This window comes from Antedon mediterranea, chromosome 7 (assembly GCF_964355755.1).
Source record: "Antedon mediterranea chromosome 7, ecAntMedi1.1, whole genome shotgun sequence".
Taxonomy (NCBI): domain Eukaryota; kingdom Metazoa; phylum Echinodermata; class Crinoidea; order Comatulida; family Antedonidae; genus Antedon; species Antedon mediterranea.
The window spans coordinates 838905-865968 of record NC_092676.1 but is presented as its reverse complement, the minus strand read 5'-3'; the positions used below and the strand labels follow the sequence as shown (position 1 = coordinate 865968).

At 34.6% G+C, this 27064-nt stretch overlaps 1 protein-coding gene and 1 long non-coding RNA gene across 2 annotated transcripts in view; one reads left to right on the top strand and one right to left on the bottom strand.

Moving 5' to 3' along the window:
- Positions 1-5523: 5523 nt before the first annotated feature.
- LOC140054474 (uncharacterized) overlaps positions 5524-27064 on the top strand; it is a 29471-nt gene continuing 7930 nt past the window's right edge. Inside the window, exons 1-2 of the long non-coding RNA XR_011846523.1 lie at positions 5524-5584; positions 19976-20023. This is a non-coding gene — a long non-coding RNA (uncharacterized lncRNA). The remainder of the gene's footprint in view (positions 5585-19975; positions 20024-27064) is intronic.
- On the bottom strand, positions 22450-26271 carry LOC140054470 (uncharacterized). Its single transcript, XM_072099473.1, has one exon. It carries the CDS (start codon positions 26237-26239, stop codon positions 24164-24166), a length of 2076 nt encoding a protein of 691 aa, XP_071955574.1. The 5' UTR covers positions 26240-26271; the 3' UTR covers positions 22450-24163.

Sequence of the window (27064 nt, the reverse complement as noted above, 5' to 3'; positions counted from 1 at the left end):
GGTTAAATTCACCTCATGGTCTATCATCATCTATATCAATTTACCAAAAAACCGATAATCATAAAAATGTTTAAAAATCATCACCGTCTCATAAAGTAAATTTTGGATTTACAATTATTCATCGCGTTTCGTTTTATGATCTAAAAGACATTGGTCATAATTCAAGTTATGTAAATGAATATCCAGCGGCCAATCCTAATGGTACATTGCAATGCATTAGTTATACCCCGTTAGTAGTCAGGGAGATTTAAACGTATCGTGGAAATGACGTTTCGTGAAAGTATTGCTGTAGGCATATTCATTATAACGATCTTAATAAATTCAGTTAAATATTTATTAACGTGCGTACGTGTGGGTGCGTATGACCACTCTTTATTCATTTGGATGTTATTACGTTAATCTAATTCCGATATAACAAAATAAATACATTTTAAGGTTAATTGAGACACTAATGAATGTCGAATGGTGACCGATCAAGTAAGTACTTAAGTAAGTACTTTATATCGATCCACTAGCTAACATCTTTTCTTTATGTAACATTGCACTGTGCAATTAATACCATTCTCAGACGAGAAATTGCAGCCTTTTTCATCTCATGGGAAAAATACGAAGGAAATTAACGTATAGAAAAGTATGTTGTATTTGAAAAACAATTTTCTGAAACTCGTTTAAAGTGCTAGGCTTAGTTTACTAATTCAATAACACGATGCCAATCATACAAGACCATGAAGGTTCGTTCTTATATCTGTCGACATTTTTGGTTTAAATTCCGAATATCAAATTCATCCTAGAAAATTGTTTTGTGTTTAAATTAGATTAAAAATCCAAAGATTTGAAGAAGAATTGTTGTGATATTAGAAGAAAGCTCTATTGAACTATTAAATACGTATCTAAGGACCCAGCGTAAAGACGTAAGCGCAACTTGTAATTTTACCAATCACGACGCGATAACTGATGATTTATTGCGCTGTGATTGGCGCGTTGCGCTTGCGTTGCGTTGGGAACTAAGCTTTAAAAATCGACCAATGTCAGTGTATTGATGAATCGTATGATTTGACCAATCTCCAGAGATGGATTATTCGAACTGTCGTTTGTGATTGGTCAACTCGCTTGCGTTGCGTCTACGTCCTTGCGTTACGTCCTAGTGGGAACCGAGCTTGGAGCGTGGTTCTCACTAGCGACGCAACGCAAGGACGTAACGCAACGCAAGTGAATTGACCAATCACAAGCGATGGCTTATTCGCTTGTGATTGCTAAATGTCTATAACTTCGCTTGTCATTGGTTAAAACGCTTGCGTTGCGTTTACGTCCTTGCGTTACGTTCTAGTGGGAACCAAGCTTTAATGTTCGTTTATCCAAAAAGGAAGTAGATGTTGGAAAGAAATAAATCCACCAATGCACAATGCAAATTCTAGAAAAACACTCAATTTGTAAGAGGAAATACTTTGATTTGTTAAACTAACAAACGTCGTTATAAAAAGCTTTTTTCGTCAACATCTGGACAGCAGTTCATATGCTGCCGCTGACTTGCACTAGTTATCGGTATTCAAATTAAATTAAATCTAATTTAATTTTTAATTCAATCGTGAGTACCATACTGCTGGTGTAAACGCCTAATAAACGCTGCCTGATGTGCTTTAAATGTGTTTGAATATGACCTACTTGGAGTTTTAAAGATAGATATTTACTCACAGTTTTACCCCTTTTTAGGCCTATATTTACTCAAAATATCCCTTTCTTGAAATCACGGGAATAAATTAGTGTTTTTGAATTGAGCGACACGATGCAAACGACCGACGCCGAAAAAAATTGTGCGTTGGGCGCGCGCGACGACCGTAAAATGGTATAATTGAAATGAAAAAGAATTGTATATAAATCGTTACTGTTTAATCGGCATACATAATACGTACTCTATAGGGCGTCACGTGCGCGTCAAGGAGGGTAATATTGACAGTGGATATTTTGGCTTACTCTTAAAATATAATTGTGATCCTTTCATGCCTTTCGACACAATGATCTATCGTAATTTAATTAAAGAATATAATGGAACATTGAACTGTGTTCAGGGTTTTTCATTGTTAAACTGTAATTGAATTTTGGATAAACAGTCCTGATTGATGATAGATTGTATGATGAGCTAAGCTTAGAAAATCCTTAGCTTTGTTCGTCTGAATCTAAAGCAGACGATACGATCTGGGCAAACAGTCACGTGAACAATGAATTAGAACAGGTACAACTGATTTGCAGCCACTTTTTGGTGTATATTGTCATTTAAGACGAGATGAATCGGCGACATTTGTGTTATTTTTCTATCGGAATTAGTCATTTCAAATTGCAATACATTGTGATGCATAGAGCAGCATTGCAATACATTGTGATGCATAGCGCAGCATTGCGAACAATTAAACATTCTAAAGAACCGACGGTCGTTCAACTTAAGGCATTCAATTTATTTGAATTGTAATATTTATGAGGACTGTTTGAAATGAGGCGTTTAAATAATATATTTCGTTTACATACAGAAATTGAGAAACGCTTGATGATTTTTTAATAGTGTATAGTTGGTTGATTTTATGTGGCTGCAGACTCGACTGGCATTTGTTACACACTCTTGTTACAAATAACTCAGCCATCTGCTTTGTGTGTAAGAAAACAATTTACATGAAACTAATTTCAATATGTTTTTTATTTGTTGAACTAGCTTGCCAGCCTGCAGAAGAACATGATGTAGCGTGACAAATACATGTTAGTGTTTTTTATTAAACAACAATCCTCACATTGAGGTAGATCACACGATTTAAACAGATTTTTTTTTTCATCGTATTGTTTGTCTCAAATCGGTGGCCATTAACTAACTCCTGCTTGTTTTTGATTATAGTGTTATCAGTATTTATTGGAAAAATGTATATTGTGTATTGATGACGAGTTTTTCAGGTGATTCTTCTTGGTACTGTATCTATTTCCAGAGTATCATAAGAATATTTGGTAAATACGTGTTTCACATTATCTAGTAGTAACCTTAACCCAACCTTACGTGATACAGGCACCACATGTGATGCTGTATTACCAAATACTCTATGATACTTCGGAAATAGATAGTATGTGGCGTGTCGGTGAACTGAATTAATATAAGTGATCAGTTTTATTAAAGAACACGGGTACACTTTCACCCATTAACATGAACAACGCATTTATATTCACAACGCATCCGTCTCACGTGCTTTTTAAATCAATCAACCTAATTCATGTAAGAGAATACATCAGGAATGAATACTGACATTGTTACAACTGTTAAAACATGCATTGCCGTTTACACTACATTGGGGGGTTGTTGCCACACCCGGCTAATGGACGTACATTGTTAAACGTTGATCCCCCGTTTACATTACATTCCACGGGGGTTGTTGCCACACCCGGCTAAAGAATTACGTACATTGGCAAACGTCGATCCCCCGTTTACATTACATTCCCCGGGACTTGTTTCCACACCCGGCTAAAGAATTACGTTCATTGCTAAACGTCGATCCCCCGTTTACATTACATTCCCCTGGGCGTGTTGCCACACCCGGCTAATGAATTACGTACATTGCTAAACGTCGATCCCCCGTTTACATTACATTCCCCTGGGCGTGTTGCCACACCCGGCTAATGAATTACGTTCATTGCTAAACGTCGATCCCCCGTTTACATTACATTTCCCTGGGCGTGTTGCCACACCCGGCTAATGAATTAGGTACATTGCTAAACGTCGATCCTCCGTTTACATTACATTCCCCGGGGGTTGTTGCCACACCCGGCTAATGAATTACGTACATTGCTAAACGTCGATCCCCCGATTACATTACATTCCCCTGGGCGTGTTGCTACACCCGGCTAATGAATTACGTACATTTCTAAACGTCGATCCCCCATGTACATTACATTCCCCGGGGGTTGTTTCCACACCCGGCTAATGAATTACGTACATTGATAAACGTTGATCCCCCGTATACATTACATTCCCGGGGGTTGTTGCCACACCCGGCTGCTCATCAATCAATCAATCAAAGTAACATTTATTTCTCTTGTCTTTCATAGAAAATAAAAATTAACAGTAAAAATTATTAAAATAAGAGGGGCAACATTCCTAAAAAGCAAAGCTTGTATAAGGCAGCCCATAGAAAATGAAAAAAAAAAAAAACAGGACAACACGGGAACCGGAAACAGGACAAAAACAGTAATGAAGACTTTTAGATTCAGGGTACCGAAAAAACTAAATATCTACAATGAGTGAAAGGATAATTAAACATAACTAGATAAGAGGTGCCGTTTCAATTTAAAAGAGAAACTCTTCTTAGACAAAGCACTTTTTATATTAACTGGTACGTTATCCCAAAGTTTAGGACCAGTGAACTTAATGCTATGTTTAAAAGAAGTAGTTTTAAAAAAAGGAATACGTATTTGATTTGCGCTCCGAGTACTGTGGTTATGAAAATTAAGATTGAAACTAAATAAATCATCAAAGTGTGATGGCAGGATCGAGTTTAGCCATGAATAGAGGAAAACACTTTGTTGAAGATGGTTAATATCCTGAATTTTAAGAAGACCAAATGAAGAAAATAAAGGATTGGAATGGGATAAAGGAGAAGCATTTGCTATGTATCTTACGGTTTTCTTTTGGATCAATAACAGTTTGTTTAAGTAGGACGGGTATGTATTACCCCAAATAATATTACAGTAAGTGAGGTAAGGGAGGATTAGTGAACAGTAAAGAATCCGGAGTATGTTTTGAGGGATGAAAGATGATAATCTATATATGATACCAGAACTTTTGGATATTTTGTTTTCGACTTGAGTAATCTGATGTTTCCAATTTAGCTTACAGTCCAGATAAACACCAAGAAATTTAGTTTTCTCAACAATAGGTATTAATTGATCTTTAATTTTTAGTTTAAAAGTACTAGTATTTAGTGGTATTTGTGAATTTTTGAACACCATACAACAGCACTTCTTTAGATTAACAGAAAGTTTGTTTGCAGAAAAGTATGTTAAAATTTTGGGTAGATTTTCGGTTGATATTTTAAAAAGGGAATCTATATTTTTATCAGTGTAAATAAGGGTTGTGTCATCAGCATACAACAGAAAAGAAAACATATTTGAGGCATTATGGATATCATTTATGTATAATAAAAATAATAGAGGTCCAAGCAGGGAACCTTGAGGGACTCCACAAATAATAGGAAGAAAATCAGAAAGGGTGTGTTTAAATTTAGTGCATTGCTTGCGGTTTGAAAGGTAGCTTTTGAATAAATTATATACAGGGCCACGGATTCCATAAGTATGTAATTTATATAATAAAATATCGTGATCAATTGTATCAAAGGCCTTCGAGAGGTCAATGAAAATACCAATGGCAAATTCACCCCTCTCGAAAGCCCCAACAATTTCATTTGTTAATTGAAGAAGTGCGGTGGATGTATTATAGTGCTGTGTATCGTTATATCATGATGTACACATATTTTAATTACATAGAAAAATGCCATGAATCATCAGTGCCGGTCGTATTGTTAGGAATATACAAAGTGCAATACAGCATAGTCTAATTGTGAGTAAATTGAGTGTTAATGAAAATTTATTTCTAAATCTATACATTACTATTAGATCTAGATTTTATGATACACACTTCATCAATAACATTATTGAGAGCCATTATGACTCATCATCCTCTATTTTTATTATCAACAACTTTATTCGTTACGTCATGAACCAATCAGGCTAATTGTTGGGTATTAATCGTGTTGGGTCGTATTTCCAATGGTGACGTACTTTACCATGTGTCAAGTATTAATAAGTATAAGTGCAACATGTTGTTGACTTGCACATCAAGTATTATGTTTTCAATACATTTTGCAACGGTGAAATTATTATTACTTTTAAATATCAACTGTAAATGTTTTCATGATTAATGACGAAAGAGTATGTAGGCATGCAGTATGCAGAAATAGGCCATTGTACTGTTAGGCCTACCTATCCTAAATGCCATAAACATAATAAAAATAGTTCATAGGACATACCAGTACTATTATATCTCACTATACTATAGAGGTGAGTGGACTAAGGAAAGAGCGATGAACCAAATGGTACCTCTTCTTGTTTAGTCTACGTTCCTAGACAGCGATTCGACTTAATGTTGGTAAAATATTTGACACACATAGCGTTTCATACATACTTCAGCTGGCAATACAACTCGAAAGTGTGAAACGCTAAATTGTGGCAAAGAGTTTGAGCAAGTCTAACTCCAAATCAAAATTATTGTTAACACTTAAGTTTAAGCGCGAGACCCCGTTCACACGCCAGGGGTAGACTACGCCAGGCGTACGCCATGTCTTGTGTGGTACGTGTAAACAGGCTATTATTTACAAATCATACATACATTTAAATACTGCTACTGGTTCAAGGATTTTGTAATTGCAATCAGTTTAATTTGGCGCGAAATGCACTAGCAGACGACACCAAGACATGATCTTGTATAGAAATTACTGACAAGGAAATGAGAACATGTGCGATATCTGCATCGTATTGGTTGTTCTAATTCCGCTTTTTACAATTCGAAGTTCGTTGTCCGTTTACACTTAATTCTTCCTTCCCCTTGTCGTTCAATCAGACTAAAAGAAAATCATAATGTTGTTGGAACATTGTACATTCATCAGACGAGTGCCATGTTTAAAGCTTTGTCTAAACTATCAAACTTTATGTAACAAAAAATGTGATGTGCCTATATATGGACATGATGATGTCATATCACTACATATATGGGTAAATCACTACCATATTTGGACATTCAAACTATAATTTGATGGTGTAGACAGAGCTTAAGGTACATGCAAAATGCATAATGCAAAACATATTTCAATTCAATCATTTTTCTACGATATGATTCTTTTTCAATCATTAAATTATATTATCAGTTTATTGATGACTGATTCTATTTCATGGCTGTCATCAATGTATATTATTTCCTAATGTAAGGTAAAGTCATAATAAATATTTAATGTGGAATAATAAACAAGCATACAAAGGAATATGAAAGAGAAAAGAAGGTTTTAAAAAAATACTATAGGCTATAAATAAATAAATAAATAGTTGTAGTTATTATATGTTTTTTTTTTTTTGTACTGAGAAAGAATCATAGTTGACTGTATGTTACAAATGGTATGAAAGTTACAGAATTGTGGTTAGAAGTTGCACAGAATGACTGTTAGACTCAATATTTGCGTGGCGCGTGATAACGAGAGGTCATCCGAGCAGTAAGGTTATGATTGTCTTTCCTTTAAGATATTCTGTACTGATTATGAATTCAAACATTCTCTTCGTGATCAGCATTGATATATTCATTCTGATCTTTGTTTTCAAACAATAGTATTATTTTTAACTTAATAGTAAAGGCTAAATTGCATTTAGACACACTATCACGTCTAATGTGAGAAGAAGATGACGATACATGACATATCATCATTAGTGTGTTTTAAAGAAAACAGATCTAATGAGACACAATACACTAAACCTACGCTGCAACAATAACACTCTAGTTACTATTATTAATTGTGTCTTGTGTTCTCGTGTTTATTATTTTCTGATTTAATATCGTGACTTAATCAAAGTTGGTGAGATTATTATCACAGTTTGATCTTAGGAGGATTCATTAATATCGCAATGTGAATATCTAATCAAGTAACAGTACACTGCTAATGTACACACTCTGTTTACTCGTTAATCAAGGCTCAAGAAAAAGTATCCAAATCTTGAGAGACAAAAGATTAAATTCTCATTATCATCACGTGCTCATAATCATTAATGTTATCATTATAAATGTTAAGTTGTTTCATCACCGACAAAACACAATACTAATTTACAGCGCCGTTTTTCTTTCATCCCTGTGAGATCTTCAGTGATGTTAATAGTATCTCGTAAAATAAAGTCCGTAATGAGTGGGGGATATCATCCGTGGAGAGTTCATTTGGAGAAAGGTAGTTGGACGAATGATAAAGGTGATGGATTACACTTTAGGATATTGTTAAAGTACGGAGTAAAGATAATACATAGTAATGTTTGTATATTAGATGGTATTGTCATTATTGTTGTATGATTGAATAGGCAGTTTTGCTGAGACCTCTGAGGCTCATTAACTAGATTGTTATTCTCTTGCATCTGTCTCATATTTTACCCGTTAAACCTATCAGCAGAGTTTATGGTAAAACTATCAAAACTTTTTTTCACTATTGTCAAGAAATAACTATTAAAACACATAAAACGTATGCATGTTGAGAAAATTAATTCCGAGGCTTGGTTCCCACTGAGGACGTTAACTCACTGGTTCATCACTTTTCGGTTAAAATTGGTTGCGCGTACGTAATTACGTTGCGTCCAATACAACGACGTTTAACACAACGCAATTTTATCCAACCACTGATTGTTTATCCAATCACAGTGGTTGTTCAAATTGCTTTCGCGTACGTAATTATGTTGGGTCCAACACCATACACGACCATGATGTATTATACATCATGGTCGTGTATGACGTCATTATGCGCTGAATATAAGTCAATAACGAACAATAATAATAATAATAATAATAATAATAACAGGATTTTTATAGCGCACATACCACTCAAGAGTGCTCAAGGCACATTAAAAAAAAAATAAATAAAACAAATCATACAAATGCCCGACAAATAAAATGCAATTTCTTTGGAGGGTCCCCATCCGTTTTCGTTCTGTCGCGGTCCCGGACCCCTAGCTACCTAGGTGACCAAACAAAGGAACAGGATACACATTTGGCTTGCCACAGACGACCGGGTGCTCAGAGACAACAACCAAGACAGAGGCACCCCAAAGATAATGCTGGTCAGGAAAAAGTATACTATACAATTCTAGAACTTTAAGAAACCTCATGATTTCCATATGCCTTAATGAATAAATGTGTTTTTAATAATTTTTTAAAAGTATCAACAACATGATGAATGTCGGTGATAACGAGGATACTAACTTGATTATCATTTAATATAATGTTGATAATCATGATGGGTCCAAACTTAGTTCCAAATTCGACAAAACGCAATGACGAAACCCACCGCGAGTAATTTGACCAATCAAGACGAGTGACCGATCATCCTATATCATTTGTGATTGATCAACTAACTTGCATTGCGCCTACGTCATTGCGTTGCGTCCAAGTGGGACCGTAATCAAGGACTGCAAAGTTAAGATTAGTGACTCGTTTCTTTCTCCCCCAGTACCACCATACGAAAAACGCATGTAATGTGGGTGTTTTTATTAGAATTATTATTACATCTAACATAGGCTTATGTCGTAATTTCACGCTATAGGCATGGCATTTATTTGTGTCTAAAAAGTATCCAAATAATCTCTGTTCATCTCTGGAGATAAAAATGAATAATCCCATCAGAACTGTTAGATAGAGTCGTTGACTGAGAGGTTAAATAAATGTAATTATACAAATGCAATTAAGTCTGCCTATGTCAATCTGTTGGTAGCCGTAGGACGTACGATACATTACATTCAAATGCTTGTAGCTATATCAGTTTATTAACTTAATTATGGTATTATTGTCAACTAATCGCCTTATTGAAAAATGTTTGTGTAAGTCGTATTTTTTTATCAATGCGACTGCGTGATGTTTTATGTTACTGTCAATGTTTGCGCGCCGTTTTTCGTCATTTGGCGTATCGCGGCGTCTCATAATGCTTGATTTAAAATTGTAACATTTTAAAGATTTGAATTTGCCAAGTACAGTCCAGATTCCGCCGGGATCTAGACGGAGTTTTGACTTAGTAGGCCTATTAGTTGAAAGACGGGTAATATTTGAGTTTGTATACAGACAAACACCGAAAAGCCTCGAAGTATTACTGCAGACTTGGGGAAAGTACAGTCAGCCCTTACTCAATAATCCCTATCTCGCTTGATCTTCTAAATTCGCCAAACCCGCTCACCAATGCAGATAAACACAAAACCATATTCATTACATTTCACACCAATATGAACCTTGGTCCCTGCTAGTTTTATTTATTTTTTGCTATATAGTTTTATCACGGTTAAAATTTGAAATCAGATAAACGCAATAATGTAACACAGTGTGGTCGTTGACAAAAACCGTATTAATTGAATTTCACACCAATATGAACCTTGGTCCTCGCATGGATCTAGTTTTATTTATTTTTTTGCTAGAATTATGGTTTTATTTCGGTTGAAATTTAAAAATCAGAAAAAACGTAATGATGTAACACTGCCGTGTGGTCGTTGACTCACCCATATGGAATATGACACTACCGGGTTTAAAATGTGATGAAAGAAGCATTTGCATGTCTAATGCAAAGTCATTAAAGTACAGGCAAAACAAAGACATGCTGTCATTAATACTTTGAAAGATTTCCGCATTATTAGAAACTTTTGTCGATTATTAGTTTCCAGTTTTTTTTATTATGATGAGTTGGTTATAATTAGTAACAACACAATGCCCTGGTTTGTAGACCTACCGCTGATGAATGTTTCATAATAGCCTAATAAGTCATAGTTTAAGTCTACACCATATAGTTTGTAGACCTACCGCTGATGAATGTTTCATAATAGCCTAATAAGTCATAGTTTAAGTCTACACCATATAGTTTGTAGACCTACCGCTGATGAATGTTTCATAAGTCATAGTTCACCATATAGTTTCTATAAACTGTTTTTTATTTCAGTCGTGTTTTTCAAATTCGTAAAGGTTTTATGTAATTTGTGAGTCACTTTTCGAATTCCAATTCATTTAAATGTCAATATTTATTTTTAATTTTGTAATATCTGCTCGTTTTATATTCCATGCAATTTTTAAAATGTACACAAAATAAAATAGAACAATGAACACAGTTCACTTTAATCATTTTAGAATTATATCAAGGTTACGGAAATTTTTTTTAAATTTGTAATTTGACCAATCACAAGCGACGAGTCATTTGAACTGTCGCTTATTATTTCACAAACAATCTTAAGTGTCGTATTTACATTTACTGATTTACTAAGTCAATATCATTAATTTATGCAATTTCGTTTATTGAAATGAGAAATAATCCTGATGGATTAGTGTTCCTCGTAACTCTTTGCCAGGATTACATCATTACAACATTTGATACAAGAAGATCAGAAATAAATTGATTCATTCGTCGCCTGAGACTCGCTTATACAAAATCCATTAAAATCAATTCAACGGGCTTACGACTATCGTACAACGACTTGTGTTTTTCGATCAACTGTGGGGTTGAGTAAATATATTTCAATTATTTTTTTATCTTTCCCAGAAATACGGTGCAGTTGTTATGCAATATATTATGCAACTTTCAATTTCTACTATACATTAATCAACGTCGGTGAAACGTTCCTCCAAAAGGAATAAACATTATCCACAAAATAACTTGTATTTAATTCAACTTAACTATTATTAATTTAATATATTTATATTACATTTGGTTTATTAATTCTAAGGTCTGTCTTACAGACAGTAACATCATTTTACACTGATTATTGTAGCAATGCTTTCGTATCGTATTTCAGCTTTCGTACGAACGAATGATAATCTTTTCCTTGTTCAGTTGTACGCCGCGGCGTACGATACGAAAGCATATCTCCGTACGTCTGAACAGGGACATTTCGGTTCATTTATTTCGTCTTTTATAAATAATAAAAAAAATTGATAACTCAAATAACGTTAATGAGAAAATATAATGTATATGTCGATGTTTAATTATAATTAGAAAATATTGGACTTTTAAATTAATTATACTTTTAATATGTATACATTAAACTTGAAATCAACCTAAAGGCTACATTCAATATCCTAAAGAGATTTGTAATTAAACCCATTATCAGCAAGAAGCAAATATTATCGATTTCTGTCAGAACATTTTTATGTAAACCTAGTTTATCTCATCAATTATTTCACTCTCGTGGATAGTGTTCACATCATGAACTTATATTATCTCAAATATTTAGCAATGATGATGACATGAACGTAACGTGAATTGCTCTTTCCCATGTTGTTTAGGCCTATTCTTATACGTGTACCCAGGCCCGCGCATATGGCAAAAGTCCCCAATCTAAAGGACCATCAGTGCACCTTCATCGGAGAACCTAATGATATGCCTAATAAGCTTCGATACTGATAATTATTCATCGTATCGTTGTCTACGTTGGTACTTTGGTCTTTTAAGCGTTCCATATACATTTAAGTGACATCCAATCTATTTCAAGGAATAATTCATATAATGACATACAAACCAATCAAAGGTATAGTATGATATTAGTAATGGCATCATTCATTAATCTGCTCGACGTGTATTAATATGCACTCTAAGCGTTCCATACACTGATTAGCCTCCCATACTTTAATATGATTCCAAGCATACCCACAATACATACAATATGGCATAATCCAAATAAAGGATTTGTGACTCAAGTTTAGTTATGACAGACGCAGTATATTGGAACTAATGCGATAATCGCACTCAAAATTATTTCTTTTTTTTTAAATAACTTGACCTACGAATGACCTTGTCTTACTTGTTATTGTACTTGGAAAATAAATAACTTTTTTTAAGCAATAATATTTTATCATTACCAGAAAAGTTAACATTGAAAAATAAAATGTATTGTTAAATGAATAACGACATTAATCGGCAGACGAAACAAAAAGAAAGTTTACACAAGTTAGTATATACTTCCAACTCCTTCAGTTAATAAACAAGTCAATAATGTAAATATTATATAATATAAACAGCAAGTACTCTTATTACGTTATAATATAGATACTTTTTTTAAATACAGTATCAAATGCACGTATATATAAATACAATATTGCAAGCAAACGTAACAATTTAAAATGTTAAAATCCTGTAAACATTGTTTGAAATATAATATTACAAACTATTGAGTTGATTTAATGAATATTCTGTTCTCTCGAAATAAAATGAAAGATAATGATATTGACATTTTTTTTTAATGCATTAGAGAAATAAATATCTGTCTAAAGGTAAAATGGATTATATGAACAATCAATACTATTCTATTTTGTAGTAAATTTACATCGTTATGTCCATGCCAAGGGGCGTTGACCTGTATCAGATGTCCCTGTTTTAAATGACACAAAGTGGACACTTAAAAGGACTGTATCATTGTTAATTATCAACTCAATTCGAAAAATGCGAAACAATTTCTCACAATCGAATCACGTTTTAAAAAGAAATAGAAAAGCTTGGTTGAGTATCACAGACACGATATTAATGATGACGTTAGTATGAGGCGCTGGGGACTTGTACTAATCCAACCAAGGGCCTACCATATGTGTCATTAACCTATCCTGCTCAAAGTGTTTCGCCTTTTAAACTCACAATTTAAGAACAGTTGCTTTGAAGTTGATAAGGAAGTGGTCTTGGATTTGGTCAGTTAAATTTAAAATTAATTATTCAATTTACAGACTGGTAATCAATTTCTATTTTTAGTTCCTAGAGTACTTGTACGTGCCATACTATAGGTACCTTAATGTCTGTTGTATTTGTGCTTTGGGATCACAGTCCCACGTAATATACTGCGCCTTGTTTCACAGTCCTTGCTATGATTATACCTCCTATGCGCAGTAGCAATATATTTTATATAGACATGTGCGCAGTGCGAATTTATTAGTTACATTCTCAAATGAGGTTATGTACAGTATTAGAAGATGATGATGATGCGAATATGAAAAATTGGTTGATATATTATTAAAAATATTGAAAACTGTTGAAAATCAATATGTAAAACCTATAAACCTTGAAATATATAAATCAAAAGGCAAATTATTGATAATGACAATGTGGGCGGGGCATAAGTCATGACTGGATCTCAATAATGGAGATTCAAATAAAAATGTTATAAGCAAAATGCTAAGTCAAAACGATAAATAAAAAAGCGAGAAAGAAATTTCAGAATTGCGAACCCTTTCTCGGTGCAACCTTAAAATATAAAATTTAAAATCATAGCATTTTTAAAAACAACACAAACAACATTCTTAGACTAACTTACAGATGTATTCCTCCTAAAAAAAGAATTCTTAGCAAATATTTGTTGTTAATATTCCATGTTAATGTCACATAATAGTTATCCATTTTGACTAAAAAATGTTTGATACAAAATGTATTTACCTGAAGAAACTGAAAGAATAGTTGGCTTCCAGCCAATGTCTATTTTGGTAAATTTAACCATTTATTTTTGTTTTATACGAAAGTGATTAACTTTATTAAAACTTTAAAATAACCTATCCAAAGTCTGATTTAATTCATCTTCATTTTTCATGTTTTTGGGGACAATACATCTTGAAGGTTTTATTGCTGACATGGTTTGACGACAGCAGCTGTCAGTGGGCAAACATTTGACATTGATATGAAATTGTATAATTTAGAAGGTTGAAACGTGTTGAAAGATAAATATTTTCAATTAACATTATCGTTACAAATATTCAATATAATTTAATACACATGATTATTCCGCGTGGTTTATCATGATGATGTTTTGCATTAAGACTAGACATAGAAATTTAAAGCAATCAAAGGCTAAAAAGTTGTTTATTGAAGAATGACAAAGAGAACGGGTGAAATACAGATAAGTAAATAAAGAATATTTTTGTTCGTATTGTTTTTGAGAATTCGTGTACGCAGAGAAATAATTATTTAGTATGAAAAATAAAAGTTTGTAGGCCCCTGAATTCAATTCCATAGATAAGAACTTGGCCGTTTCAGTGTTAGGCCTACTGCAGTAACTGTAAGCCATAAATCCGAGTCCTCCTAAATATATTTTGGAATATACCGTATAATATCCACAAACGATGGGGATATTTATGCGGTATATATACCGTATATATATATATACGGTATATTTTTTATGAGACCCATTTCTGCTGCCAAAAAATATACCGTATATAAAATATACCGTATATATACGGTATATTTTTGGCAGCAGAAACGGGGCCTTTGAGAGGCTCTGTTACAGTTGAGCCAGGAAATGTGCAAAATATTTGCATGCACAAAATGTTGTTGTTTGCACCAATGTGACTTTTTGCACATTTCACATCTCAATATGCTCCTTTTAGGTAAAGAATACCCAACTTGTGTCGTGTTTGAACCAACTTAAATTGCGGTTTTTTGACTTTTTTCTTCAGACATTTAATTACCAAACCACTTACAGGTTTTAAAGTAACCTACTTGGTCAAAATTACTGTTTCCTTTTCCTCTTCGATGACGGAAGTCTATCTGTGGAGCAGAGTGACTTTAACACATGTGCTCTATACGGTTGGTCTACGAACCTTAAAATTAACACCAAAAAAACACATGTAATTAAAAATGACCTGCTTTTGTGCAAGGTGAATATATATCGCATGGTGTAAAAATTAGTTTAAACTATTATTATGTTGTGAGATAGGATAAATCTATCGAAATCACTCGCTGTCGGGTTATTGACCAAAATGCCTTGATGTTATATTCAAGTTATATTTATTAAGTTCATGTTTTGTGTGTTAAAATATCTATAAATAAATGCAAACGCTTTAAACGATGATTTGCGGAATTTGATTAGCCTAGTAGATTTAGCAATGCAGGATCTGTTTAAAGTAATTAGGTTATAGTTCAAGATTACGTCATTATGTATATCGATTAATGTTTTAATGTTGAATGGTATAAGCTTGTTCATTTCACTGCGGCTTACGTTTTTATGATAGAAATGTGCATGCGCTGTTAATATTATCAACATAGATAGCGTGCAATGTTTTAATTTATTTAAATACAAGTTTCGTGTGCACAGCAGATGTGTGTTTATAATGTTGTCGATGTCTAATGAACTTTATAAAAAGTGAGCCAGTGAACTAGTAGGACTACTGATACTATTAATGTTTTTAGTCGCGTGCAATGTCGGTCGATTGGTTAGTCGGTCGGTTGGTTAGTCGGTCGGTCGGTTGCTCGGTACTAGTACTGATACTATTCATGTTTTTAAAGATAACATTAGGCTATAGTTCGTTATTTTATATTGATGGTCAGATATAACAAGATATAATCTCTGTCTACAATGCGAATTTTCAGTAACTATAATGATACCATATTTTACTGTGGAACATAAACGATAAAACTGCTTTCTACGAATAATTTGGAATAAGTCTATTTTATTTGAAACTGTTTTGTATATACATGAAGAAAACACGACATCTTAAAATTAACATTTAATCGTCATTTAAATGTTGTATGCATTATGTTGCATTTTCTTTTAGCGTAAAAACGTCAATAAAATAGGATTTTCGGAATTATTGTTTAGTCACGTGACTCATTCGACTGCGCAGACATCAAAGCGTACGCACAAAAGGGAAACTTCTCTCAGATTATGAACTTATCCATAACACATGAGTCACACTATAAGATGCGTAACGGTAAACATTACTTACTCACTTACATTATTATCCCGTATTATGTGTGTTTATCATGTTGTATGTCGTTAATGACGTGTTTTTAATGTGTAAATTACAAACTCAATCTACTGTTTTATTAACATGCTATTATAAACATTGTTTATTTTCATCATGTGATTATCATTATATTCGCATAATTAGGTGATTAGGTTGACCAATACAATTTCTTGAATATCTTGAATTAGAACTCAATTGTACTCACATTAATAACTCACTATAACATATTAATTTATGAACAGATGGCGGGGCACATTAAAATGTTATTACGTTTTTTTACGAGTGTTTAATAGTAGGGCCCGAGTAGTGGTACATAAGAGTGAAACAAGTCACTACATTTATCAAGTCGTACGTGGATAATAAACGAGTGTCATCTCACGTGCATTATTGATGGCTGTAAAAGATTCTATAAAATCTGGTAAACACTGGGAATTATATTTTTTTAATTAAAAAATGTATAATCATTTGTTTTGGTTCTTGGTGTGTAAGAGAAATTGAAATAATATCACAATTGTAAACGCTTACTATAGGGCTAGATCTTATTAATAAAGTGCCGAAGTACTAAGGGGGTCCCTTCAGCTCAGGATCAACTTCGCGATTTAGAAACCTCGATTATCCATACATTAGGCCTACTTATTGTTTGTTTATACAGGACAACTTTTTCTTTCTGGCTGCCTCTCCTCACTAACTATCCTCACCTCACAGAAGGAGAGGGGAAGGGGTGGTGTTTGGTATAGTAGAGAATGTTTGAAGCGCCAACACACACCAGGCCGGCCAACACCCCACCCCCACCCGCTGTTTCAACACATAATATTACATTTACCTGGCTATATAATTGTTAGTAACAGCAGCACACTATACAGGGGTCTTGTGCCCTACTTTACAAGTCTGATCACTGCTAAACACATACTTAACTTTACATTGTAATATCTTTGTGTTTTTTAAAAAGATTGATTAAACATAAATGTTAGACCTACTTTTATAAAGCAAATGTAGGTCCCTGTCTGTTCATTCTTTACAATGATGTAAAAGGGAATACGTTTTCTCATTATAAAGCAATGTAGGTCCTTGTTTGCGTTTTCTCTACGTCCACAATGTTTTGAAATTATCACCTTAAACGCATAATCCGTCAGTAACACTACGAAGGTGGAAACGCGACGTGTGTAATGCGCGTATCATCGAAGATTGCGTTTTAAAAGCATGGCTGCCACTTGGACGTGACGTAGCGACCTAAACGAAACGCATGGTCTATCGCGTCGTGATTGGTCAAATTACTACGTCATTCATTGCGTTGCGTCCAAGTGGGCCGGTGTTACAACGTGGCGTAGACGTAAGCCTGCCCCTTGATGACAACTACAAACACTATGAGCACAGTGCAAATCTTTAATATCTTATTAATTATAAACCGATCGTAAATTTGTTATTTTTATAGTAGTTCATACTGTATCAATTCTTTATTAGAATCAGTTGTTAAGATTGGCAATACATCATACGGTTTTCTACAGCTTTAATTATGATTCATTAAACCCTTTCCTTGTGGATGACCTTAAGGCAATTAGCAAGTTGTATAATCATTTTATTAAAGCTCAATCAACGATGCAAGGACAGGGCTAGATAAATTTACTACGGAGATAGTTATATAATAATATCCATCAACAAGCGAACTAGAACTTATAGTAATATAGCAAGAAGGGTTTTAATTTGATCTAATCATTTAGTACTTTTGCCAACATAAGCATGATCAAATGCATTCAGTATTATATACTGAGTTATGTACTACTGTAGTCAGTCTTTGAATTGCTAGTAAACGGAATACCGTATTATTATACAAACAGAGAGCAACAATAATTCTGCATACAATTACATTATTACCGTCATCATCATCATCATCATCGTTGCTTTCCTCGTCATTATCATCATCATCATCATCGTTGTTTTCCTCGTCTTGTCAGCATTGGTTTCATTTTCGTTTAGCAGCAGATACCAAAAATCATGACATAATCTACCAAAATTAGAAAGTCAGTGGTGAGGGTCCACCTTATACTACTTATACTAATACAGATTTATAAAGCGCTTTTCCAAAATACCAAAGCGCTGTACATTAATTAGAGCAGTAGGCCTATACAAGGACAAATCTAAATTATTACTTAGAGGGAAAAGAAAACTGTTTAACAATTTTAAAAAACATTGTACACTTGTTGCAATACGCACCTCAAATGTTATACAGTACTACACCAGGGCTAAAGCTGTTTTTTGTAAGCTATTCCTTCACCAAAACCTTGTTTCAAACAAGACAATATGTTTACTAAACGCGGCAGCTGTTTTAACCAAGGAAGAAGCGTCGGGTTTACGTCATAGATTTAAGAATCGACTCAATACATCACACTACGTATAAGAACACAATACAAAACATCAGACAATCGTTGATACAAAACGATTTTGTTTCATGATAAATCAACAATACAATGTGTTCTTTTAAAAACACACCTGCAAAAATAGTTGTGTTGACTTTTCAGCATTATGTTGTATTTTATGAAACATGCCATTTTGACACGATTAGCACAACTCGAAACCTCGGTCCCCGCAGTGCTCTGGTTATAAGCAGAATCGTTACACTGTCATTGGCTCATGTCTGGGGGACACGGGAATTGGTTTTAGTATGGACAGAGTGTAAACCGGTCACATTAATAGATATAGTGCCCAGTAGTCAGATCTAATCAGGGATATGTAAAATAAAATAACAATTTACTAGAGTAAATTTTCTAGGAAAAGTCAGTCGTGAAATTTATAATATACAGTATATATTATATATATCATCGTGTGCTTACGTGGAATTTGATAAACGTATACGATAAATATACTGCGATAAATCAAATTAATTTATGCTAATTGCGAAACCCTGTGGTTGGACTTAACTGCACAATTTATCATTGCAGATAGTAATTCGTACGATAGTAAATATGATGGCCAGTATACATAATTTTAGTGTAATCAGTATTATTGTAATTATTGAACCACTTGTCATAAATAAAGTATGCCCCTGATAGCCAAGGGCCTATAATTAAGGGTCAGCCTATCCGTCCTAGTTTACAGAGTTCAATTCCGATATAATCCTTAAAAAAGCGAATAAATTTACCTGAAATTTGTAATTTGTATGCCTATATCAGCTGGAAATATGAGCATTTTAAACGTATATGATCATTATTCAGACTCTTCCCCCCCCCCCCCTCCCTTCTCCTAACAACAACGCTTAGTAATTTTGATGCTCGGCTATCGATCCATAGGGTTCAGTTCCGATCAGTCAGACATGTCCAACTCCACTCTCAAAGACTAAGGACTTTGTAGGGCGTCTTGTGTAAAACAGATTGCCACCACTCTGGAACGACAATATGCCACTTGGCAATCATTGCATAAAAATGAGAAATGCAAAGCATAAACTTAAATATTCTGTTTAATATCTTTCAGGGCATCTTCTCCATGTTTTTATGACAACCTGGTCGGCTACTAATGAAGGTAAGAACATTTTTTGCCTAAACATTTCCCCAAATTCTGAACAACCTGATTCGTTTCGTAGAGCTTTCATGTCTACTCACATTTAGAACTTATGCCCATCAAACCAAGTAACTCTTATCGAGAGTGAACAATCGAGTCAGGTCTTAACACATTATTTAGACACACAACACTCCATTCACCTAGCAAGTAATTCGTTGTTTGTGATAGTGTGAATGGAATGTTGTGAAGTTGTTTGAAAACAAGTTGCGTTCACATTAATGTATGTTCACACGAGACCAATGGCTTAGCTATCACCCGACGAAAGCCTTCAAATTAAAAATGTCAGTGGTTCTCAAAAATGTTTTTCTTTAGATATCGGCAACTTTAATTCAATATTTTACAGGCCATCGCCATTTTTGTTGTCTGTCGCTTATAATGTTTTCGAAAGCCTGTTGAAGCCTGACATGACCCATTAGGATAGCATTATTGTTGACAAGAGCATCCGCACTCGACTTAGTTTGTAATTGAAGCAATGTGTTTACTCCAAAATAATATTGAACAAAATTACCTTTGTAAATTTCTTTTCATCTGAAACGCGTTTCCTGTTTCAATTTTGCGTTTCAACTTTCTTGAAGTCACTTGCGTGAGAACTAGTTTATTCGGTCATGTTACAATACGTCGATAATGTATCGATAGCTTTAGTGATCAGCTGGTATAACTGGTGAATATCACTTGCAGGTATCACTTTCTCATCGAAGTACTATGTACAGTTTTACAAGACGACTCCACAACAACAGTTGAAAGCGATATTCATTATAAAATTGAAATAAAATCATGTGTATAATATTACTATAGTTAATTGAATACGGTAGGCCCACTCTATCTATGTCTCCCAAGCCAACCGTCGACTACGACGATCCCGAACGTGTGTTGATCTTCACGGAATGGAAGCGACGATCCCGAACGTGTGTTGATCTTCACGGAATGGAAGCGACGATCCCGAACGTGTGTTGATCTTCACGGAATGGAAGACGGCGCCGTTAAATTAATATATTGTTCATTATTTAACAAAATCACGCCGTTTTACGTTCTGTAGAAGACGGAAAAAGTGTAAACGTAACTACCTGCAGCAAACACGGTATCTATCTATACGCGCACGTTAACCAATCACAAACAACAACGTTAAAATTAAACTCTACCCGTCACTAAATAATATACCGTACAGTTTTAGCAAAATAATATATAAAATCTACAACACTAAAATGAATTATGGATGACGTCACTAAGTGGGAAATCTCTTTAATTCTCGATTTCTTGTCAACACACAAACACTATAAATCATGGCGTTGTATTTATATATGCTTCTTGTTGTTTTAGTGCGGACTAGATTATTATTATTTATTATTAGATTATTATTACGAATTATTTTGTTTTCAGCCTGTAAATGACGATAGTATATTTAAATAATCCACATGACATAAGAATTAACCCATCAAAATTGCAACAGTTATAAAAATGAACCACGTGACATGCCCACTCACAGATTTCATATATTAATCCAATAATGATTTAATATGCAAATTACTTCCTGCGACAGGAAATAATATTATTTTTACTGATATGATCAGATTAATAATCGATAATTATGTACATTCGCAGTAGTAATGGACGCCCCCTGTAGATATTTTAATAGAATCCAGGTGTCTATATTTTTAAAAAACATGTCCTCTGTCTGGAAGCGCTGTTTTATCATTAACACAGTTTGTTACACTAACAACACCATGGAGAGAAAGGTCAAGGGTGAAATATTCCGGATATGGAAATAAAATATAAGTAAACATTATCATCATCAAAGAGGTTCATCTTGTGTTTCACAAAATGTAAAAGTAATTGAGTGCACTTCCCGAAGAAAATAATTAACATAGAAATTATAAAATAATAAACACAGTATCGTTTTGAAAATAATAAACACAGTATCCCTACTGTGGGCCTACACAGTATCATTTTGAGTGCGTCGAGATAAGGTAACTATACAAACTACCCAGCGTAAAGAAATTCATATGCACATTTGCTTGTGTTAAGAATTTGTACGGTATATTTAGAAATTGTCTGGAGGGCAAATTGAAATGTAAGTTTGGACAATTTTGACTCATCACACATATTCGTACGCGTAGGTGTTTGCTACATTTACATCTGAGGTATTTGCCTAAAGTACAAATCGCAATACTACGACATTTATCATTAAAGATTGGTTCCCACTTGGACGCAACGCAATGACGTAGGCACAACACCAGTGACCAATCACAAACGACAGGATGATCCATCGCGTCGTGATTGGTCGAATTTTTTGCGGTGCGCGTGCGCGTACGTACTACCGTGCGTACGCGTTGCGTTCATATGGAAACCAAATTTGATAGATATAAATAAATTATACACAATGACTCTGATTGCGAGTAGAAATTGCATAATTAATCCTGTTTATTGATCAACAATCTGTGCCTCCTCATCATCTATAATATAGATCGTTTATTTACAAATATGAAAAATATATTTACATCATGATATTGTGGTTGTACGTCATGCATGAACTAACAAGTTTAATGGCGAACTTAAACGAAGGATTTATGGGTCTACTGTGTAATGTGTACAAGATTATACAATAGTCTTATTTTGATTACGTTAAAACCTCAAGCAGAAAATCCTCAAGAAAAAACAAAATTGTCATTACGGAACATTGTAATTGCGTATCATTCATGCACGAAAGGGTTCTTTACTATCATTTATCTTTCTACCCCAACTCTCTAAAGGATCAAACATCTCAAATCATCCCATAACATCATTTCTCAAAGTTTAACTAAAGATCGCGATGAACATATTTTCAATATCTTCTACAGATGGATCAAAACGGACTGATAGAATTTATCTTGTTAATCGTCTTAACATCTGTCGTCTGCTGAATATGATAAATGGCGCGCTTTTCTCTCTTCTTCTATTTCAGTTTTGATACCCAGCTTATCGTTTGAATAAAAATTACATCATTAGTTTTATGAATTATTTACCACAATTTATTGCTCGGAGCCATCTGTTATACGATTAGCAAGTAGGCCTATTTCAGGTCAAATTAAAATTGACAGAAATTATTCAAGTTAAAACGAATGTTTAGTGAATGTGTTGTGTTAAGTGAACACACTGTGATGGAACAGTATGAATGGTTCAATGTGGTATAAGATGCATATAGTCTTCATCTCATTTAAAATATTGTAATTTATTCATTAAAGTAAACATAACAAATTAAATTAATTTAATTTAAAATATGATTTTACATGGTGCGCATATTATAGTTTGTAGTGTTCATTAGTTAACACGCGATTTAAATAAATAAAACAAGGCTTCACTAAGCTCCAGGTATGTCCAGATAATATGCTTGCATTATGTTACGTAATCGCCTTCTTAAGCGTGATTCCCACGAGGCGCAACGTACCGTAATTACCAATACGGTAGTCAACGCAAGTTGACCAATGACAAAAGGCAGTTAAATCACTTACGTTGCGCTATACGGCCTTGCGCTGCGTTAACAGAATATACAAGTAATACTCGTGCCTTCGATCGTGTTTATCACATCATCAATTTTGAATAAAATAATAGTATATCGTGTAAACAATAACAATAATATGAAATTGCTGCTGTGGTTCCATTAAAGTACTCCAATTTTAATGATTCTTTTATAATAGGGTATTACTGCATAAACTGTATAGTGTGCACTTAGCTTATTTAATGCGATACATAATCGGGTATTATTATTTATTATTATCTTAAGCTGTATAAGTTATAGTGCACTTAGCTAAATATATAATGCGATTCATTGGTACAGTACATTGCACCAACACCGCCACCAGATTTCATTTGATGGGGTGAATTATAATCAGTATTCGTTCCATAACCAGGTACACCGCTCTGTATAAGTAATGTGTATACAGCGCACTAGCCATTGTTATACAGTCCATACAAAGTAGGCCTACACTATTATTATATAAGCAATATATATAAGTAGTCCATGTCCGCGTTCGTGCAATAGTTTAATCGGCTTTGATACAGCAAATCTTGGATATAAAAATAGTGGATAATTAGTATAAAGCAAAGCACAATGATGTGGAAGAACGATTATACTGCCTTGATCTCAGTTGTATCTCTCCTACGTTTAGTGGTGTATACAACTATTAAAACAATAACAATTATGATTGTCGTAACGAGGCCCACAAGACCTCCGATTAAAACGGTCATTGATTTTCCAAAAAGTTCATTAGTAGAGTCGTCACCATTTTTGCTTTTGGCTTGCTGACTTACACTGTTATTGTCAAATTCTGTATGATTTTTTGTGACATAATTGTTTATGGAAATGTCATTTGAGTTTAAAATTAAAGAAACCATGTCGTTAGTCTGCGTGCTCCTTGTGACAATATCATTAGAAAGATCTCCACGATCGCTCAGATTTTGAACAATGTTTTTCATTGTACTTTGCGTATCGGCGTCTGTTTTTATCTCCATGGAGACAGTTGCAGACGACATGAGTCTTGTTGTCTGAACATTGCTCGAGGCAGATGATAATGTATCAAATGTGGATTTGCTCATTAATTGAGTGCTTTGAACCGATTCAGTTGTTAAGTCTATTTGTTTGCTTGTTGTCATTGTTTGTACTGATTGAGTGGTAATGTTCGTGCCCTTATTGTTATTTTCGTTTCCTCCCTGAGCATTCCTAAAGTCTTTTATCGCGTGCGGCTCAAGCACATCAATCGAACGCTGAGCTGTCGACACCTCCCGTGTTGTCGGTTCTAATCGTGCTTTCGTCACTATCGACTCAGTCGCTTTCGTCACTGTGGGCACTAATGGTGTTCTCGTTACAGTTTGTGTCGTCACTGTACTGCTGGGGTTTTTCTTAGCATGCCTAATGGCAGATTTGTCAAGTATAAATGATCTCTCAGTAATTAAAGGCACAACACTAGTTGGTATGTTTGTTAACACTGTATCAGATGGCTTTTCTGTAACACCGACATCTGATTCCATTATTTCTGTTGCTAATTCTTCGGTAGTTACAAACGGTGTTGTAGTTTCCCATGAGTGTACCATTAAAACTGCGCTACCGTTACCTGCTAATCCAAACCGATCCATAATAAGACATGAAATTACCGCATCATTATGTTCCCTTCGATTAGTTTTCAATATTTTAAGTCGTTTTCCTTTTCTTGTAATGGTATATTTGGAATCGGACGGATCGACCGGTGTGGAGCCGATAACCCAGCGGATTGTTCCAGATCTCTTAGGAGAACTACATTGAAAGTTAGCATACTCGCCTGCCATGACATTGTTGAAAACAGGTTGAACGAAAACGAAAATTTTCTTACGATAAGGCAAAATGCTACAACTCAAAGCTTGCTGGATCGCTGGCGTCGTAGCCGCACACGTAAACACCTTATTTAAATCATCATCTTTTAATGTATAACTCACTTCATTCACAGGATCTGGATTTGATGGCAATAACATCTTTAATATTGAGTTACCGTATACCCATGCAAGAGACGCTGGTGGGTCACCACCAGACGACCTACATGTTAACCGTACAGTATCACCGGCTACAGCTCCATGCGGGTGGACGCTACATTTCGGATAGCCTTCGCTTGGTGGCAACATTATCCTTACGTTGGCAACGTGAGAATAACGAATGTATTTTGTAAAATATAAACACGAGTAGCGACCCGCGTCCTCGCGAGTTGCATTCTCAATTTTTAAATTATATTCTCCTGCATAGTGATTACCCACTATTGAATATCGTCTTTGTTTGTCTGCAGAAAGTTCATTATCAGGATCTATTACAGTATCTGTACTTAAAATTGTAGATGAATCCATAGTTTTCCAAAATATGTTATCAGTTCCTTTGTCGCCGATTACACAACGTAAAATAAAACTTTCTCCCTCACCTACTGTCACCCCTGTTGGCTGCTCGATAAACTGCATGCCGTGTATAAAATCACAAAATAAAGAAATTAAAACAGCAAGGTAGATTATTATAACATCCATGTTGTTGTCGTTTGCCGATACCAGCTTCACACCATATAAAGTCTTGTCCCATTCGTGTAAGGATTTATTATGATCCAACAATAACAGCCTTCGCTCGCTCCTCGCAAACACAACATTCCCCCGCGAGTACAACTCTTTAAATGAACAGCCACGAGTGAAAATCATTGAAACCCATGAAGGCAAACTTCCGGAATCTCGATTCTCGTCGAGTGCGGTGACTTGCCTACAACGATTAATTCATCCTGATGCATTGGCCGTGCGCATACACCGTTCTGTCTATACCTACTGGCATAGTCACTATTAATAGATACATATTGCTACAATACTCGATATCACACAAAGGTTGCACAGTATTTCTGTTCTGATAAAAACATTTTGATTAATAAATGTTGATCCTCTGAATAATTCCAACAATATACCGACTGTAGCACAATAGTTCAGTCAATGTTTGGGTATGAACGTGAAATATAATGTATATGGAAGGATATGGGACGAGCAATAGTGATTGGCCCAGCTTTACCTTAGAAACCAAAGTGTTTGAGTTGTGATGCGTCCCGCGCTGCTTCCTTGGAAACCAAGCTGTGTGCGTTGCGCTACGTTCTGCGTTGTTTCTTTGAAAACCAAGCTATGTGCGTTGCGCTACGTTTTACGTTACGTTCTTGGAAACCAGGCTATGTGCGTTGCGCTACGTTTTGCGTTGCGTTCTTGGAAACCAAGTTATGTGCGTTGCGCGCTACGTTCTGCGTTGCGTTCTTGGAAACCAAGCTATGTGCGTTGCGCGCTACGTTCTGCGTTGCGTCCTTGGAAACAAACTATATGTGCGTACGTTGTTACGTCCTTGCGTTTCTTACTATTTTTGGAACCAAGCTTTAAACCATTATGAGTGTATAAGTAAAATGGATGAGAAGAAACGTATTAATAGATTTATACTTTTAGTATGACGGTTGTAATATGATTATGTAAAATAAATTCAAAGCGTTTAGTTTGCAG

Coding starts and splice junctions, on each gene's coding strand:
- LOC140054470 (XM_072099473.1), bottom strand. CDS start 26,239: ATGATTTTCACTCGTGGCTGTTCATTTAAAGAGTTGTACTCGCGGGGG.